Below are 15,977 nucleotides of genomic sequence, written 5' to 3'. Positions count from 1 at the left end.
CATCTACCTCCCGACTCCACAAGTTTGTTCTCAGGCTCAATACGCTCATAAGGTAGAGACAGGAGGGAACAGGGCATTTCTATGAAGATGGCCAGTAAGAATGTTTAAGTTCACAGTTTCCACTCACCTTGTCCACTCTTTGGATAAATATAAAAGGAATATTGGTCACTTTCCTCTGGAAAGCTCAGATGTCTCTGCATCTCTGCTCCCACGCTTCTCACCCTGGCCCACTGAGGAGCTTTGAATCCCACCACGCACCTGGGCCGCTCTCTCCGAGGTCACCAACAACTGGCTAACTGCTGAGCCCCAAAGCCCCTTCCAAGACCTGTCTGAGCGTCCATTCTGGTCTTTACCATTTCTGCCTCCTCTGTCCAGTCCCAAACCATGGGGCCCCCAGGCTCTGGCCTGGGACCTCTTTTCTTTTCTCTCTGCTTTCTTCCTTGGTGATTTCATTTGCTCCCATGAGTTCTGGTACTGTCTCTATTTAGATGACTCCCAAATCCAGTTGTCTCTTCACAAATCAAAGGCTTGATCCTGGGATTTGATCCCCAAGGGGTCCATGAACTTGGAGTAGAAAAAACTACGTCTCTATTCCAACAGAATTGGTTTCCTTTGTCTTCCAGTTTATTTTCTGTTATGCATTTAAGAACACATTTGTGGGAAGGGCTACTCTGGCTTCTCCCCTGGCCTCGTGTCCTGGGCCTCTCAGATCCATCCTTTGGCCCTGGGCTTGTGTGGAGGGCAACACCACCTATCTGGTCCCCCAGGCTTGTCCCTCACACCTAGCCTTGGCTCTCCACTTTCTCTCACCTTCCACGTTACATCGTTTGCCAGCTGCTCCACAACATCCTCTCCAGGGAGCGGCCAGAGTCCTGGCCTCGACACCAAAGGCCCTGGTTTCAAATCATAGCTCTTACGCTCACTAGCAATGAGACCTTGGGCGAGTCACTTAAGCTGGCTTGGAGCCTCAGTTTCTCTACGTGTAAATGAGGAGAATAAGGCTTATGCTGCCTGCCTCACAGGGTGTTTGCGCAAAAGCATCTTGCAAACCTTAAAAATGTTGTTTCAATCAATGTGACTTCCACTGTTACATTCCCTGGAGGACAGGGCAAAGAGCACTTAATATGCAGTCAAAAGCCACCTGCGCCACATTTGAGGTTCGTCAGCCTGCTTCCTCACCTGTAACACGAGGGAGGGAGTAGCTGGTCGCGAGGTCACCCCCAGGCCTAAGTCTAGGAGCACATGATCTCGGGTGTCCATCCCCTTTTCTCTGCTCCCAGGGCTCCTGCCTCCACTCACCACTCGTCCTCTTGTCCAGAAGATCAGAAAGGCTTCAGCCTAAACCTTCTTCTGGCCTCTCCTCTCTCCAGCTTATGGTTACGGATCTTTCTCAGGCCTGAGGGGGACCACACCATACCGCTCCTCTGCTCATGGACCCCCAGTGCTTCCCTCCCATCTCTGGGATCAAAGGACCACTCCTGAGCCTGGGATCTAAGGCCCCCCAGGATCTGGCACTGTCCTACTTTTACAGCACTTTTCAACATATTGTTTACATTCCAGACAAGCTGGACAACCTGCTGTTTCCTGAACTGACATGCCAAATGTCCCTCACACCTGGCATACATCTCATCTCTGCCTTTGGGGATCCTTTTCTTCCTGTGAGCTTGGCACCACCTCCTCCAGGAAGCCTGCCCTGATCCACCAAGCAAAATGATTCAAGTGTCCTCAGCCTCCTCAGATTCTCCTGGAGTACACAGTCTGAATCAGTCCTTTGCTCTCATCACACACCATCCTGGAGGGAGCTTACTGGTCTATACAACCTCCCTTTGTGGCATTGGGTTTTTACAAAGCACCTTCCTTTTAGCATCCGCAAAAATCAGACAATGTAGAACCACCGACTGCAATGTGGTCATCTTCTCTCTCAAGGAGAATGACTCTAAAATTGGGAAAGACATGTTTAAAAGAACAAAGAGGGAATCAAAACCAAGGTATTTAAGAAGGGAGTGAGAGAGCACTGGGCTTTTGAAATGAGTTCAAGTCCCCAGCCAGAGAAGCGGGTATCCCTTCACAGAATTTCTTTTTCTCCAGCTTTTAAAACTCAGCATTGTTTGTAAATGTGGGGTCCTCCCCTCCTCCAGTGCCCTATGCCGTGAGCCATCCCTGGCAACTAAGATGAAGAAAAAGAGCATCATTCCACAAGGACAGACACCCTCCAAAAGTGACTAAAGGCCCAAGAAGCGCCATCGGCTCAGTCCCCAGCCTGGTGAGGTTCGCTCTAGAGAGAACACTCTCGGTTGATTAGAGATGGGATTGGGTCTGCTCTAGAGGGACGTGGGCCCCTGGTGCCAGTGAAGATCCCGAAGCTCAGTCAGCCCTCGTGCCCAGACTCACTGGGTCATGTCAGGTCTTGGCAGAGTCTGCGCCAGCTTCTTTCCATGATACCTTCCTGCCTCTCACTTTGTTCCCCAAGCATAGCCCCTGCCTCCCTCATTTCATTTCTCTCTTTTCACAGGGTGCCTGGAGTGGCCCAGCAGGGCCATGACTAAGCAGCACACTGAATTTCACCACAAATCTCTCATTCCCTTGTGGGGACAAATCCAAGCAGCAGGACAGCCGGGCAGGGGATTTGTAACCAGGCCTCCCTCCCCCCACCCCACAGTTAAGGAGTGAGCTCATGGCAGCCTGATCCCACCTACTCTCTAGGCCTAGGTTTCCTCATCTGTAAGATGAAGGGGCTCCCCCCACCACATTCTTTCAGGGTTACTCAAGTATCTTCTTTTTAAAAAGCAAAGGCCCCAGATTGACAAAAATGGAAACAGCCCCAGAGCCAAAGGAAATGAATTATCAATCAATACCCGGGACAACAACATTTACTCAAGAATTTGAAGCAAACTTCAGAGAAACCATTTTCCCACCCCCAAAGCCACCATGACGAGACAATGGGCTGGGCCAGCGCAAGGCGACGAGCGCCACCTGCAGGGCAATTGGGCAGGAGCTGCGCTTACATTCCCAGCTAGCCACCTGGGGTGATTTCCCGTCTGAGCCCTTAATCTAAGTGAGAAAAAGGCAGCGCCTCTCAGCCCTTTGATTCACTTCTCATCAGCCCTACAACCTCTTCCGGGACCCGACACTGTCCCTGACAAATGGCCAAACTGAAGATCTCCAGCGATGGGGAAGGAAACAAGCATTTATTGAGCACCAGCTGTGTGCTACTCTGTGCACTGAGAGCTTTACAGTTATGATCTCATTTGGTTTTTCACAACTCTGGGAGGTGGGTGCTGTCATTACCCCCACTTTACAGATGAGGAAACTGAGGCAAACGGGTGAAGTGACTTGCCCAGGGTCACATGGCTACTAAGTGTCTGAGGCAGGATCTGAACTTGGGAAGATGAGGAGAGAAGAGAAGGCTCCGAGCGGCCTCTGGGAGAAAGACAATCAATAAACAATCGGGAAGAAGAGAGGGCTTCCCATGAGGGCCCAGTTAAGCTTAGATCACACATTTCCAGTGGACCCCTTTGGCCTGGCACTACCAGCCCTGCCAGGGGCCTGCTGCCATGGCTGCCCTCTGCCTGACTCCTCCGGACCCCTCTTCCCTTTCACCTCCTCCAAAGCCCCTGTTTTGCTGTTTCTCCACCTGCCTTCTCTCTTAGATTTTCTGTCTTCTCCTAAGGCTAAGCAAGCTGGTCCCGCAAGCAAGGCCCCTCGAGCCCTCCCCCCTTTTCCTCTGGAAGGAGATAACTCAGTGTTGGAGCAGCTAGAAATGACTGTGGCCTCAAACAGGAAAACCAGCACTATCGTGGCCCCTCCAGGTCCCTGCCGTGGCTCCTTCCATGTCCAAGCTGTAGCAGCAGGGGGCAGCAGGCCTTCGCCTCGGGAAGCAAAGCCCACTCCTGACATTTCCTGGCAGGCTGGGACCCCACGGCCCTTGAGCCCTTCTCCCTAGGCAAACTGTCCATGACCCAGCCGGTGAGGACCCGTGCCATGTGAGGTGCCCAGGGTCAGCAGCAATGGGGGCAAATGCCAGCTTCAGGGGGTGTTAGGTGGGATTCTCCACTGGATTTTCCCCACACAAATTCTTTATGCATCTCTCCCCACCCCCAGCAAGTAAATAAAAAAGAAAAATACCCTAGAGCTCTGCAGAACATCAAGTACAATTCCCAATACAGCTCCTTGCTGCCAGGGCCCACGGTGCTTGGGCCTCAGGATAATGAACAAGCCTCCACAGCTGCTCCTGGAAACCACCTGTTCTCTCTGCTCTTGAGCAAAAAGCGATCCTGGGAAGTCTGTCTTCAAACCTTCCCCCTTCCACCGCCCACTCCTACTTGATGATCTGTGGCGTCCTGAGCTTCCCAATTAGCAAGCTCTCAAGCCAATCATTCACTGACCGGACCTCCTGCCCCTCCTGAATGTACCCAAAGCTCTGAGACCTCCTGATGCCTCAAAAGCATCTTCCCCCAACCCAGTAAAAAGTAGTTAAAAGCCTATGATATTCTGCTCCTTTGTTTCCACAGGAAAACCTAAGAATTTATGTAAAAAAAAAAAAGGCCTAAAAATGTCCTCAAGCAAAAAAAATATCTTAAGAATAGTTTTAAAAACTAGAATGTGAAGAAGCTGCCACCAAAATAATTCATACCGAGAAAATGTTCCTTCTGTCCATGGGAAGAGAGACAAATGCCATTCAAACATACCTGAAAATGCTGCTCCATCACCTGGATTTTGCCCTGGTCTGGGCATTTTTTCAGAGCTCGGTCTGCACAGTGGAAGAGGATTTCAACCATCTGGAAAGAAACATCATGGACATCAACCAGCAGAGAACGAAACCGCAACGCCTACAGGACTAGCTGTCAACATCATCATTGTCCCTGTATTGTCTCCACTATCATCGTGACCATGATCACTTCAACATCATTGAGAGAAATGATTATTGAGAGCCAATGATTTGGGGAGGTTCCAAGTTCCCCCTTTTTTGATCGTCCTCATTTCAAGACCTCAGTCTCTGAAGGTAGAACTAACCTTCTCTTCTATCCGACCCCACCCAGCATCACAAGGAATCTCTGGTCTAAGGTGAATTCCAAGTGATCAAACTCGGGCAGAGACAGATCCTTTTGTCTAGATGGTCCAAAGCTGGGGGTGGTCTGGATATAGGGATAGTCTCTGTCCAAGACGGACATGATGTCACTCTCGGCCCTTGGTGGTGTGAGCTCACTTCTCTCATTAACTGTTAACCAATCAGAATGGATTGCCACCCTCTGAAACACTCCTCTTCTCAAAGGGCATATAAGCTATGAGCCGCCACCATGATCACCTTTGGTCTAAGAGAGAGCCGGCCAAATGACAATCCTTTTATTGAAATGCTAGCATTATTAACAAAATGATTAACCTTTTTAAAGCCACATCCTCCTCCTCATCATCATCGCCACTAATTGTCGTCATCATCTGTCATCATCATCCCCATCATGATCCCCCTCATCTTGAAGAGTCTGGTCACTGGAGGCATTTGAGCCCTGGTGGCATGATCCCTCTATGAGGGAATCTCTGTAAGGAATGGCTGGCTGGACTAGACCACAGGTCTTAGGGATCATCTAATCTAACCTGCATTATTTTGCAAATGAGGAAACTAAGGTTTGGAGAGGTTGTGACTTGCCCAAGGAAGGACACACAGCCCTTCTGTAGGTATTGTCTCTCCCATCAGAATGTAAACCCCATGAGGACAGGGGGTGTATTTGCTTTTTCTCTGTAGTCTCTGCACTCAGTGGAAAGTCTGGCAGAGAAGAAACAGGAGAACCTTGAGCAGTGGGGCTCAATTCTTTTTTTCTGGAGGGGGGAAAGCAGGGCAGTTGGGGTTAAGTGACTTGTCCAAGGTCACACAGCTAGTAAGGTCCTCCTGACTCCAAGGCTGGTGCTCTACTCACTGCGCCACCTTGCTGCTCTTAGCGGGGCTCAAATTTGAGCCCTGGTCCTCTGATTCCTAATCTTGCCACCATCCCAGGCAGTGTGAGAGGGTGGACAGAGCACCAGACCTGGAGGCAGGAAGATTTTGGTTCAAATCCTGTGGTGGACACTTTCTATCTGTGTGACCCTGGCAAGTCACTTGACATCTGCTGTCCCCAGTCCATCTGTCAAAGGAGGGGGTGAAGCCCCATCATTGTCTAAGGTTCTTTCCAGCTCTGAATCTAGCAGCCTATAATCATCTCAAAACTACACACTCATAGAATTACATACTCCAGACCAACCGATAATTCTGTTTTAAGGTCATCTGTGACTCTGGATAATATTTGCCCCTTCTTTGTCTTTCCTGTTATGGACCTTTTGGTCATTTCACTGTCCACTTGAATCTTCACCAGAGAGAAGATGGGGGAGGGAGAAAGCTGTCTTTTGTGACCTTTGGCACTAAGGTAGGTGTCAGACTGGATTCATTTTTTCCTAAGTGACAGCAGTGTTCCTTTGGAGATCTCCGAGTTTTCCTTCAAGGTCGGGGGGTCCCTTCCACAAGACAAGGGTTAGAGAGCAGACAGAATGAGGTGAGAAATCCCCTCTATCAGTTCCACAAAAGATCTGATTTCCTGGAAAGTGGGGAAACTTGCACCCATCAAAGGTGGCTACTAGTGGGCAAAAACTGGGAGATCATTGAAAGTGAGTCCTGGGCATGATTAACAGGTTTGGAGGAAGCACATCCTTCCCATCTACAGTAACCCTGGGGCATCGCAGCAGAGCTAAGCTAATGTAGCCTCTCCAATCTGGGTCTGCAGAGACGGTCCACGGAGGAACTCACCCGATCGGCAACAACAGCCTTCCGTTTACTTGCATCCCCCGACAAGCCTGCAGAAATAAAACCCAGTATGACTCAAGAGCTGATCCAAGCATTCTGAGTGGGTTCAGGAGGGCTGGAGCTTGGCGGGACATTCCAACAGGGACATGCCTTGGGAAAGCAAGACCAACCTCCAGGACAGTGGCCCTCTCCTTTCTTGTTTCAGTAGCTTTTTGCTCATTAAATAAACGATTGGAAAAGGGATGTTTTCTTGAACTGTACCTGCCCCCACCTCCTCTCAGAGTGAAGACCAGGAAGGCGCCTTCCCACCTTCTGGTTCATGAGGCATCTGTGGTGCTTAGAGGGATTCCATAAAAAGAAGCCAGGCAGAGAGGACTCACCAACGACAGCTTTGGCCTTCCCTTCATGGAAAGACCACGCGAGAGCCAGGGCCTCTGTCAGACACTCTTGTTTCAGGAGATGATCTACTCTCTGCAAGGGAAGAGGAGAAGCTTCATCACTCTGGGTGATGCCCAGGGATTGGGCTGGTAGTGAAGTGGGCAGAGCCTGTAACTCCCAATCTTATGTGACCCTTGCCCAGGTCACACCTGCCCCCCAGGCTGGTAGCTCTCCGTCCATCGGGCCAGGCCGTGACTCACATTCTATATTATCTTGGCCTGGTGTCTTTCAGAAACTGTGGCTCACAGATGATTTCAATCTTGGGCATTTTCTATTCTTAAGTAAATATTTTTTTAAAGAGCTCACTAGCACAATGGCCACATAAACTTGCCCTGGACATGAAAAGACATGAAAATGGGGACTCTCAGCATCAGCAAATGCTGGATGGTTTGGCCTGAAGATTGCTAAGACAGAGGATGAAGTAACTCACATTCTGTGTCTTCACCGCTCGTAACTCAAACTCACCTCTCTCCAGCTCCTCAACGTCATCACATAAACAGACTGAAAACAAGAGAAAACAAGGACCACGTATCAGGCCCCAGAAATAAACTTCTCAAGGGACACACATGGTCACATGTCCCAGTCTTGTGTCTTCCTGGGAACCCTCCATCCCTTCCCAGCAGAGCCAATGCCAGCTTAAGCACACACAGGCTGAGGGCTGAAGGGTTGGAGCAGGGATGGGGGATGAAGTCTCACTGGACAAGGCGGTCAAGAGAGCCCTGCAATGACGGGGGGAGAATCCCACTGAAATGGATGAACGCTAGCTGTGAAGAGAACACTTCCCCGGGTTGGAAGGGGCTGGAGAAGGCATTTAGGCCAACATCCTCATCTTATAGATGCTGAAGATGAGAAATGTAAAGGACCTGACTTGGGACAAGCCCCACAGCCAAAAGACTCCCCCACCATCCCATAATCCTCTCTGCAACCTCCCAGCCATCACCAAGCCTTCCCTCCACCCCCACCACAAACACACACATACACATACACACACGCAGAGATGACAGGGCTTACTTTTGTTCCTAAATAAAAGATCTGACCGCCATAACTACTGATGGACTGATAACAGGCTTTCTCTCCAACCAGAGCCTAGGAAAAGAACAACCACATACATTAGGAGAGACACACAGAAGTCCTATTTGGTGTGAAAGAAAGCTAGGTATACAAATATCACATTAAATAAATCTGCTAGAAAACCAACATGCTTGTCACGAGCGATCCTTTCTGTGCCCCCACAGACCCATGTGCACACATCCTTTTGGTTGGGCAGAGGGCTGGTTAATCTCCTCCAGGGAGGATCCTCACATCACAACTCAAGGGAAAATCTTGGCAGATGTTCTGTCATTGAACTGGGAGCTTTTACCTTTTAACCAATTAAAAAAAAAACCGCCAAACCAACCTGTTGTTTACAAAAACCATGTATGAACTCCTAAACCCCTCAGGCCTCCACATAGAAGGAAACAAAGGAGGCCAAAGCAGAGCAGACAATAATCACCTGCCATATTAGGGGATTGCCCAGGCATAGGAAGAGCGGTCATTAAGGCTGAGATGGATTCTCCCTGCAGGCCCAGTACCCTTCACATGCTCTTTTTGGAGGCTATGGGACATGGCCATATTTTTTTTTTATGTGCTAGAACCCCAAACTTTGGGGCAGAGCCTAAAAGTCATGGAGAAGGTGCCAATTAAATATGCCGGTCATTACTAGCTTACCAAATTAATTCAACAAATATTCATTATGAGAAACTCCCACCACCATCCTCAGGCCCTAGGGGAAGTTCATGAAAGCCTAGGGTCCCAGCCTGGGACACATGGAATGGAGGGAGAGGGGCCATGTCGAGTTTTTGGCTGTGTTTGGGCCAGGCTGGCTGAAGCACAGCCACGAGGAGGCCAGCGGCCTCACCCACTGCCCGGCACCTGCCCTACCCCTCTGTACCAGGGCCTGGCTGACGTTGCCTCCCGTGGCCAGGGACTTGAAGTGGCTGCTGTTGTAGACCAGCTGCACCTCGGAAATCTCTACCGTCTCAAGCTCCTCCTGCGTCAGCCGATCGATCACATGCAGCTTCTCCACACTGTCCAGGAGCACGATCGTCCGGGAATTGATCCACTGCAACCCAAGCACAGGGCCAAAGAGACCGTCAACAAGGGGACAGGTCGGCTGCTGGGAGGAGGCCAGGGATGCTGCCCCTGCCCTGCCACGATGAGTGGCCCCAGGCTGAGGCCACAAGGAGCCAGGGTCACACATCGTGAGAAAGGAAAAGAACACAACGTAAAACTTTTTCCTTTTTGAGTTTGTGGGAAATGAGCGAGTCATGGAGGCAGGGACGGGGCCCAAGTCTGGGACACTGTGTGAAGAAAACACCATCAGGCAGGTGTATCCGACTCTCCATGACCCCGTGTGGAATTTTCTTGGCAAAGATAGTGGGGTGGTTGGCCATTTCCTTCTCCAACTCATTTTACAGATGAAGAAATCGAAGCAAACAGGGTTAAGTGACTCGCCCAGGGTCGCCTAGCGGATAGATGTCTGAGGTCTCATTTGAACCCAGATCTTTCTGACTCCAGATCCTACCCCCAGCACCATCCAGCTGCCCTGACAACAATAATAGCTAACAATTATACAGCGCCCACCAAGTGCCAGTACTAGGCAGACTCTGTGCTTTACGCATGAGATCTCAGTTGTTCCTCACAACAACCCTAGCCAGGTAAGTGCTATTACTGCCCCAACTTTATAGATGAAGAAACTGAGGCAAACTGAGCTTAAATGACTCCTCGCTTCTCAGGTGGCTGCACTAGTCTGGGACTTCCTTGATTTCTCACCACGCCCAAGGAAGCTCATCATCCTGCAAGATGCCCCCAGCCTGGGAATTCTACCTCCTCCCCACCTGTGTCCCTCCAACTGGAGGGTTATGGGAAGATCAAAAGTCTGAATCAGCATCTGCCTGAACTCCCCTGGCTCAGGAAGGCGGTGCCCCCCCCCCCCCCTTAGCTTAAGGGTGTGGCTGGAGGAGAGCTCTGGGGCCATGCGCTAACCAGCTTAACCTGGTGCCACCCCGCCCCAAGACGTGCTGCTTGTCCCTGCCGGTCCTTGTCCAGTTAGGGGAGGCCTGGTGTCCCCCAAGGGGACAGACGGCCAACCTGGGGGTTCTGAGCTTCCAGCCAAGATTAGGGTAAGAGGCAGATGAAGGCACCCCATAAAACAAGGATCATTCCTTGATTAGCCACACCCGAATGCCAACCCACCTTCCCCAGGGCAGCCCACTGTAATGTTCCCCCTCCTTTCCTGAGTGTCAATAGAGAGCCCCCCCCCCCTTCGCACTGGGGTCGCTGGCTGTCCCACTCTCTGTTAACAGTTATATGTGTCACTGCTTTTTGCTGGGAGTACGTGCCTCAGTTTCCCTTTCCTGCATTTACTTGGCCTCAGGGTCGGGCCGTGAGCTGGGTCAGAAACCTCCTTGCTCAGGCGGCTCCACTACCTGGGACTTCTCTGGGTGGCTTTCCCCATGCTGGGCGCCTTCTCCCCCTTCCCCCTTTCAGCTAGCTTCCTTCTGTGTTCCCCATTAGATTATAAGCTCCCCGAGGGCAGGGCCCAGCTTCCTCTTTTCCTCGGTGCGTGCCGGGGCACTCAGCACAGGCCTGGCACACAGCGGGCACTTAGCGCGTGTGTACTGATTGGCCGACGGACTCGCCCCGGGTCACAGCACATGAGGCCAGATCGGAACCTGGGATGCCCGACTCCAGGCCGCAGAACTACGGAGGCGCGGGTTCCCCGGCAGACCAGGCCTGCCGTCCCCTGTCCGCGCATGGAGCCTGAGCCCTGGGTGAAGCTGGGCTGAACAAACAAGTCTGGACACGTGGGGCAGCAATTCAGAGCGGAAGAGCTTTCCCGCCCATTAATAGGCCACGTGACCTGATTACGTCACAGGAAGAAGCCTAAGTCACATGTGGTGGGAAGCGCTTGCTGACAGGAAGAGGAAGTGATGTCATAGGAAATGCTGAGAGAGACAGAGAAAGAGACAGAGACAGAGAGAGGGAGGGAGGGAGGGGGAGAGAGAAGGAGAAAGGCAGAGAGCACAGCTCTGGCTGCTAGTGGCCGCCCTCGTGGTGGTGAGAGCCCAACAGGCCGACTGGGCTGTGCTGTGAGCTTGTTCCGGGGAGTCCCCAGCAGGGGGCCGGAGAGGCTCCAGGCTGTGATCGTGTGCGCACGCGCGTGGGAGCTGGCTCTCTGGGTCCGAATACACGTGGAGAGCCTCGTACCCTGTGCCAGGCAGCCCCCCCCCCCCCCCCCCCCCCCCCGGGCCGTACTGCCTCACTGCTTCAACAAGGCCCCAGAGAAGGCTCCGCCTTTGAGTCTGTGAGCAGGATGGCCGGCTTGAGCCTGGCAGAGAAGGGCACTGCCGGCCCGGGTGGCATGGGGGCACAGCTATGGGAAGTGGGCCCCGAGGCCGGCTCTCATTCCTGCCCGGTGACCTCGTCCCCAGCGGCAACTTACCGCCCCGCCCCCACCCCCCATGAGCACTCACGGTGAAGTTGATGAGGTCATAGTACAGGTGCAGGTGCTTTTGTTTAGTGACGTGGATGGCGCCTGATTCATCTCTTTTCACCTGAGGACAAACCAAACAAAGCACAGACTCAGACTAGGCGCGTTAACAGCCTTAATTACGACTGAATATAAGAATGGTTCAAACCGAACAAGATTTACGATGGGGAAAAACAGAACAGGTTTAACCTTGGGCCCCTCCAACCACGTCCAAGTACAGGGGGGCTCCTGCTGCATTTTCCAGGCCAATTTTGGGTCCTCCCTGAATCCAGGCCCCTGTTATCTTGGTCATTTAACGAGTGTTTATTAAGCACCTACTGTGTGTCAAGCACTGGACTGGGTGCTGGGGACAGAAGTACAAAGAACAAAACACTCCCTGTTTGTAGGGAGATTACAGTCTGATGAGGGAGACAAGAGGTACATGTGTAAACACGTGCAAGCATATCCAAAGCGTTGTAAAAGACAGTTTGGGAGGGAAGGGAGTTGCGGGTGTCAGGAAGGGCCTCATTTCCTGAAGAAGATGGTCCTTGAGCTACGCCCTAAATGAAGAGAGGGACTTTTTGAGGCCAAGACAGGAAGTGAGTGCATTCCAGGCCTGGGGGACCCATAGCAAAGGCCCTGGGACCCAGAGATGGCGTGTCCACCATGGGAGAAACAGAAAAGGAAGCCAGTTGGATAAAAAATAAGATCAGAGATTTCAAGCTAGAAGGGCCCTTAGAGGTCATCTAACTTAGAGATGAGATCAGGAAGGCCCGGAGGGTCACACCACCTCTATCTAAGCTTATTCAAGAAATAATAAGCATCAGAGAAAGCATCTGAACCCAGGTTATCTCCTTCTAAGGTACTGGTGCTCTTCCCACTGTAGGAGGCTAGCCTTCTTCAAAATATTAGCAGACTCTTAATAACCAAAAAAACTTGTCACCATCAGCAGGCTAGATTTATATTGGGAATGCAAGGCTGGTTCAAATGATAGAAAAACGATAAATCTAATTAATCATATTAAAAACAAAATAATAAAATATATAGAGGATTTGGAAAAATCTTTTAAACTACAGCACTTGCTAAAAGATGCCCCCAAAAGCATAAAAATAAAAGGACCTTCCCTTAGTATGATGAGAATATTGACCTAGACCCAAGAGTCAGTGCTATTTATAACAGAAAAACACTGGAAGCTTCCCCAGTAATGTCAAGGGAAAGCAAGGATATCCACTATCCCCATTTGAGCTTGAAAAGCTCCAAAGAGAGCCAGTCATGGAAAGATGGTGCATTAATTACTTCACTGCTGGTAGAACTGTGAATTGGTCTAATCATTCTGGAAAACAATGTGGAATCATGCAAGGGAAGTTATTAAGGTGTTTGTATTCATCAATTAACAAGCAATTTTTAACAGCATTTATTATGTGATAGGTATGCTAAGTGCTACAGATACAAAGACAAAACTAAGATAGTGCCTGTCCTCAAGGAGCTTACATTGTAATGGGAGAAAACATGAATATATGTGCACATGGTGTGCATGTGTATAAGCATTTACGTTATGTATACAAAATGAATGCTGGGTAGTTTTTTGGGGGAGTACACTAGCAGTTTGGGGCAGGAGGATCAGGAAAGGCATCATGTAGAAAGTCTTGCTGGAACAGTCTTAAAGGAAACCAGAGATTTCAAAAAATGGAGATGAAGAGTGAGTGAATTCCAGGCCCGGAGGACAGTCTGGGCAAAGACAGAGACAAGAGATGTTTATACTCTTCGACCCCAAAACTCCCCTGTACTGAGGCTATACCCCAAGGGACTGACAGCAAAAAAAGAAAAAACCCAAACAACTTGTGTGTACAAAAAAGCTCAAAGCAACATTATTTTTACCAATACACTGGGACAAAGAAAAGAATGTGCCTAATAACTGGAAAATGGCTGAATAAATTACAGTGGATGAATATAGAGTACTATTGTGCCATGAGAAAAAATAAATATGAAGAATTAAAATAAACATGGGAAAATTTGTATTAAGTGATACATAGTGAAGAAAATAATGCCAAAAGAACAACATATACAACAAATACTATGATGTAAATAAATTAAGCACAGAGAAACAATAAAACTGCCATCAAATACAAGAGTCACATTTTCACTATGCTGTCCAAGTTGTTAAAGAGAATATCCCTCCTTGCTGTTAGCAAATGATAAACTCCCTATTTTCAGAGGATATATTTTTACAGGGGGAAGAGAGGTGTTGGGAAGTTCTGCTGCATTGAAACAAAATGTATTAATATTTAACTTAAAATTTAAAAAAAAACCCACAACACTTCTTTGCTATTGAAAGTATCTTAGAAAGCCTGCCAAAATCGGCCTTTCCACAAACAGGAATATGGCTCTGACTTCAGTGAAGTTATGGAACGGATGAGAGTTTTTGCCAAAATGCTCAGCACATGGGTCAGCCAAGCAGATGTTGGGGCTGCTCCATACTGCAGCTATATCCACTTTCACTCGCACACGATCCAGATGAACTCAGTTTCACGAGTTTTCTGATGTGTGATACGCCTGGGCCTTGGGATGCCTCCTCTTTGCCAGCACATTTTGTGGGTGGCTCGTATCTGCCCTGCCCTCCACACCTTGCCTCACCCCTCCCTCCCATCTATCTCCTACCTCTCCTCCTCCCAGTGACCTCCCTTCATCCTGCCCTGGTCCCCAGCCACACTCTAGCATCCTTCTCTGCCCTCTCCTCCTCGTCCTGCTGGTCACATCCTACATATTTAACAAACACTGGGTCGACGGCCACAAACTGACGTGTTTTTCAATTAAGCTCTGTCTTCCTGAGATAAGCCTCAGGATTTCTCCTGGTGCTTTGCTCAGCGTTCCACATCAGAAGCAGCCAAGGCTCCCTCATCCTGCTGGGCCACAGCCCCTAAGACCTCACATCTCCATCAGATCCCTCACCAGAATGGGCAGGTAAAGCACAGATCACTCTACCTGTGCTGAAAAGGGAACCGTTCTCACTGTCTGAGCCTTGGGAGCGGGGGCAGAGAGGGCGGAACATCTCCCCTCTGGGCTGGCTGCTTGGGCTCACTTAACATCACTAAGGGTGCTTATTCATCCGTCTGGGAGGACATGTGTGTGCCACATGTTCACACACATGCACAAAATGTAACTGTGCTCACATAAACATCTATACATGCATATGTATACAACATCTGTTCTTCAGTAGACAAAGGGACAGAAGGCTGAAAAAACACCATCTCACTCATTGGCAAGGAGATGAAAGAGGAGACAGCTTGCCTCTCCAACGTTAAAAACTGCCAACGCTCAGCTGTTCTGACGGCTGTGTGCACGCTCCATGCCTGCCCATGCTGGCTGCTCCTGTCCTTGCCCTCACTCACGTTCACCGCTGTGCATGGCAGCTGGTCATCTGTTGTTTTTCAGTCTTACACGTGAGTGGCCCATCTTCCTTCTTCACTCATACATCTCGGTCCCCCTTTAGGCTGCTTCTATGAAATTCTGGTCCTTGAAGTGTGGTAGGCCACTAATGCCCACCATGCACCTCGCCTCTGCCCTCTAGGAGGGCCTCAGCTGATTACTTGGGGTCTTACAGGCATATGGACAACTACTAGTAGAAATGAGACGAGCCCTCATTTCTGGGAGGATCTGGAGGCCACCAAAAAAAACCCTGCATTTATCAAAGGCAGTCTAGCCAAATCCCTCCGTGTTCAACTATGGGCCCAATTCACCGTTCATTTTTAGTGCTTGTCCAAGGCACAGCTATGGAGGGATGGCCTCCACTGGTGGCTTGTCCACCTTGGTCTAGACAACGGGCATCCTTCATCTACTTGGCTCTTCTTGTGTGGTCAATTTAGTCATCCTCTCTAGAGGGATGATGAATCTCACCCAGGAGCTTTGGCAATGTTACGGGGTTTGATGTGACCAAGCCAGTGTCACCCCCAAACAGAAGCTTCTGGAGGAATCCCTCTGTGACCCAAACTCTGAGCAGGATCCCCTCTGTAGCAGGTAGAGCAGTACCTCTGGATTACCTTTGGCAAGCATGTATGTCCCTGTTTTATGCCTCTCTTAACATTAACGACCAGATTTGAAAAAGGTTTTCTCTGTCATACTGTTCGAGGAATCCATATAATTCCGACATGTGTGGGAGACTCCTGTGACAGCCTTTAAACAGCGTTTTGTTCTACTGAATCAACACTTTTCTGCAGTCAATAGTGGGGTGTTCCATTCTTTATATCCTTCCATCAACCGTGT

General features: G+C 49.9%; 1 protein-coding gene across 3 annotated transcripts in view; it reads right to left on the bottom strand.

Moving 5' to 3' along the window:
- Positions 1-15,977, bottom strand: part of VPS8 (VPS8 subunit of CORVET complex) — a 179,838-nt gene that overhangs the window by 114,395 nt on the left and 49,466 nt on the right. For all 3 annotated transcript variants that reach the window (XM_036767391.1, XM_036767389.1, XM_036767390.1), the window contains 7 exons: positions 11,722-11,802; positions 9,138-9,308; positions 8,219-8,293; positions 7,673-7,708; positions 7,150-7,240; positions 6,773-6,819; positions 4,689-4,778 (listed from right to left, as the gene is read on the bottom strand). In XM_036767391.1, coding sequence (XP_036623286.1) covers positions 4,689-4,778; positions 6,773-6,819; positions 7,150-7,240; positions 7,673-7,708; positions 8,219-8,293; positions 9,138-9,308; positions 11,722-11,802 — 591 coding nt within the window. The remainder of the gene's footprint in view (positions 1-4,688; positions 4,779-6,772; positions 6,820-7,149; positions 7,241-7,672; positions 7,709-8,218; positions 8,294-9,137; positions 9,309-11,721; positions 11,803-15,977) is intronic.

Source organism: Trichosurus vulpecula, chromosome 7 (assembly GCF_011100635.1).
Source record: "Trichosurus vulpecula isolate mTriVul1 chromosome 7, mTriVul1.pri, whole genome shotgun sequence".
Classification (NCBI taxonomy): Eukaryota; Metazoa; Chordata; class Mammalia; order Diprotodontia; family Phalangeridae; genus Trichosurus; species Trichosurus vulpecula.
This window is presented reverse-complemented; position numbering and strand designations above follow the sequence as displayed.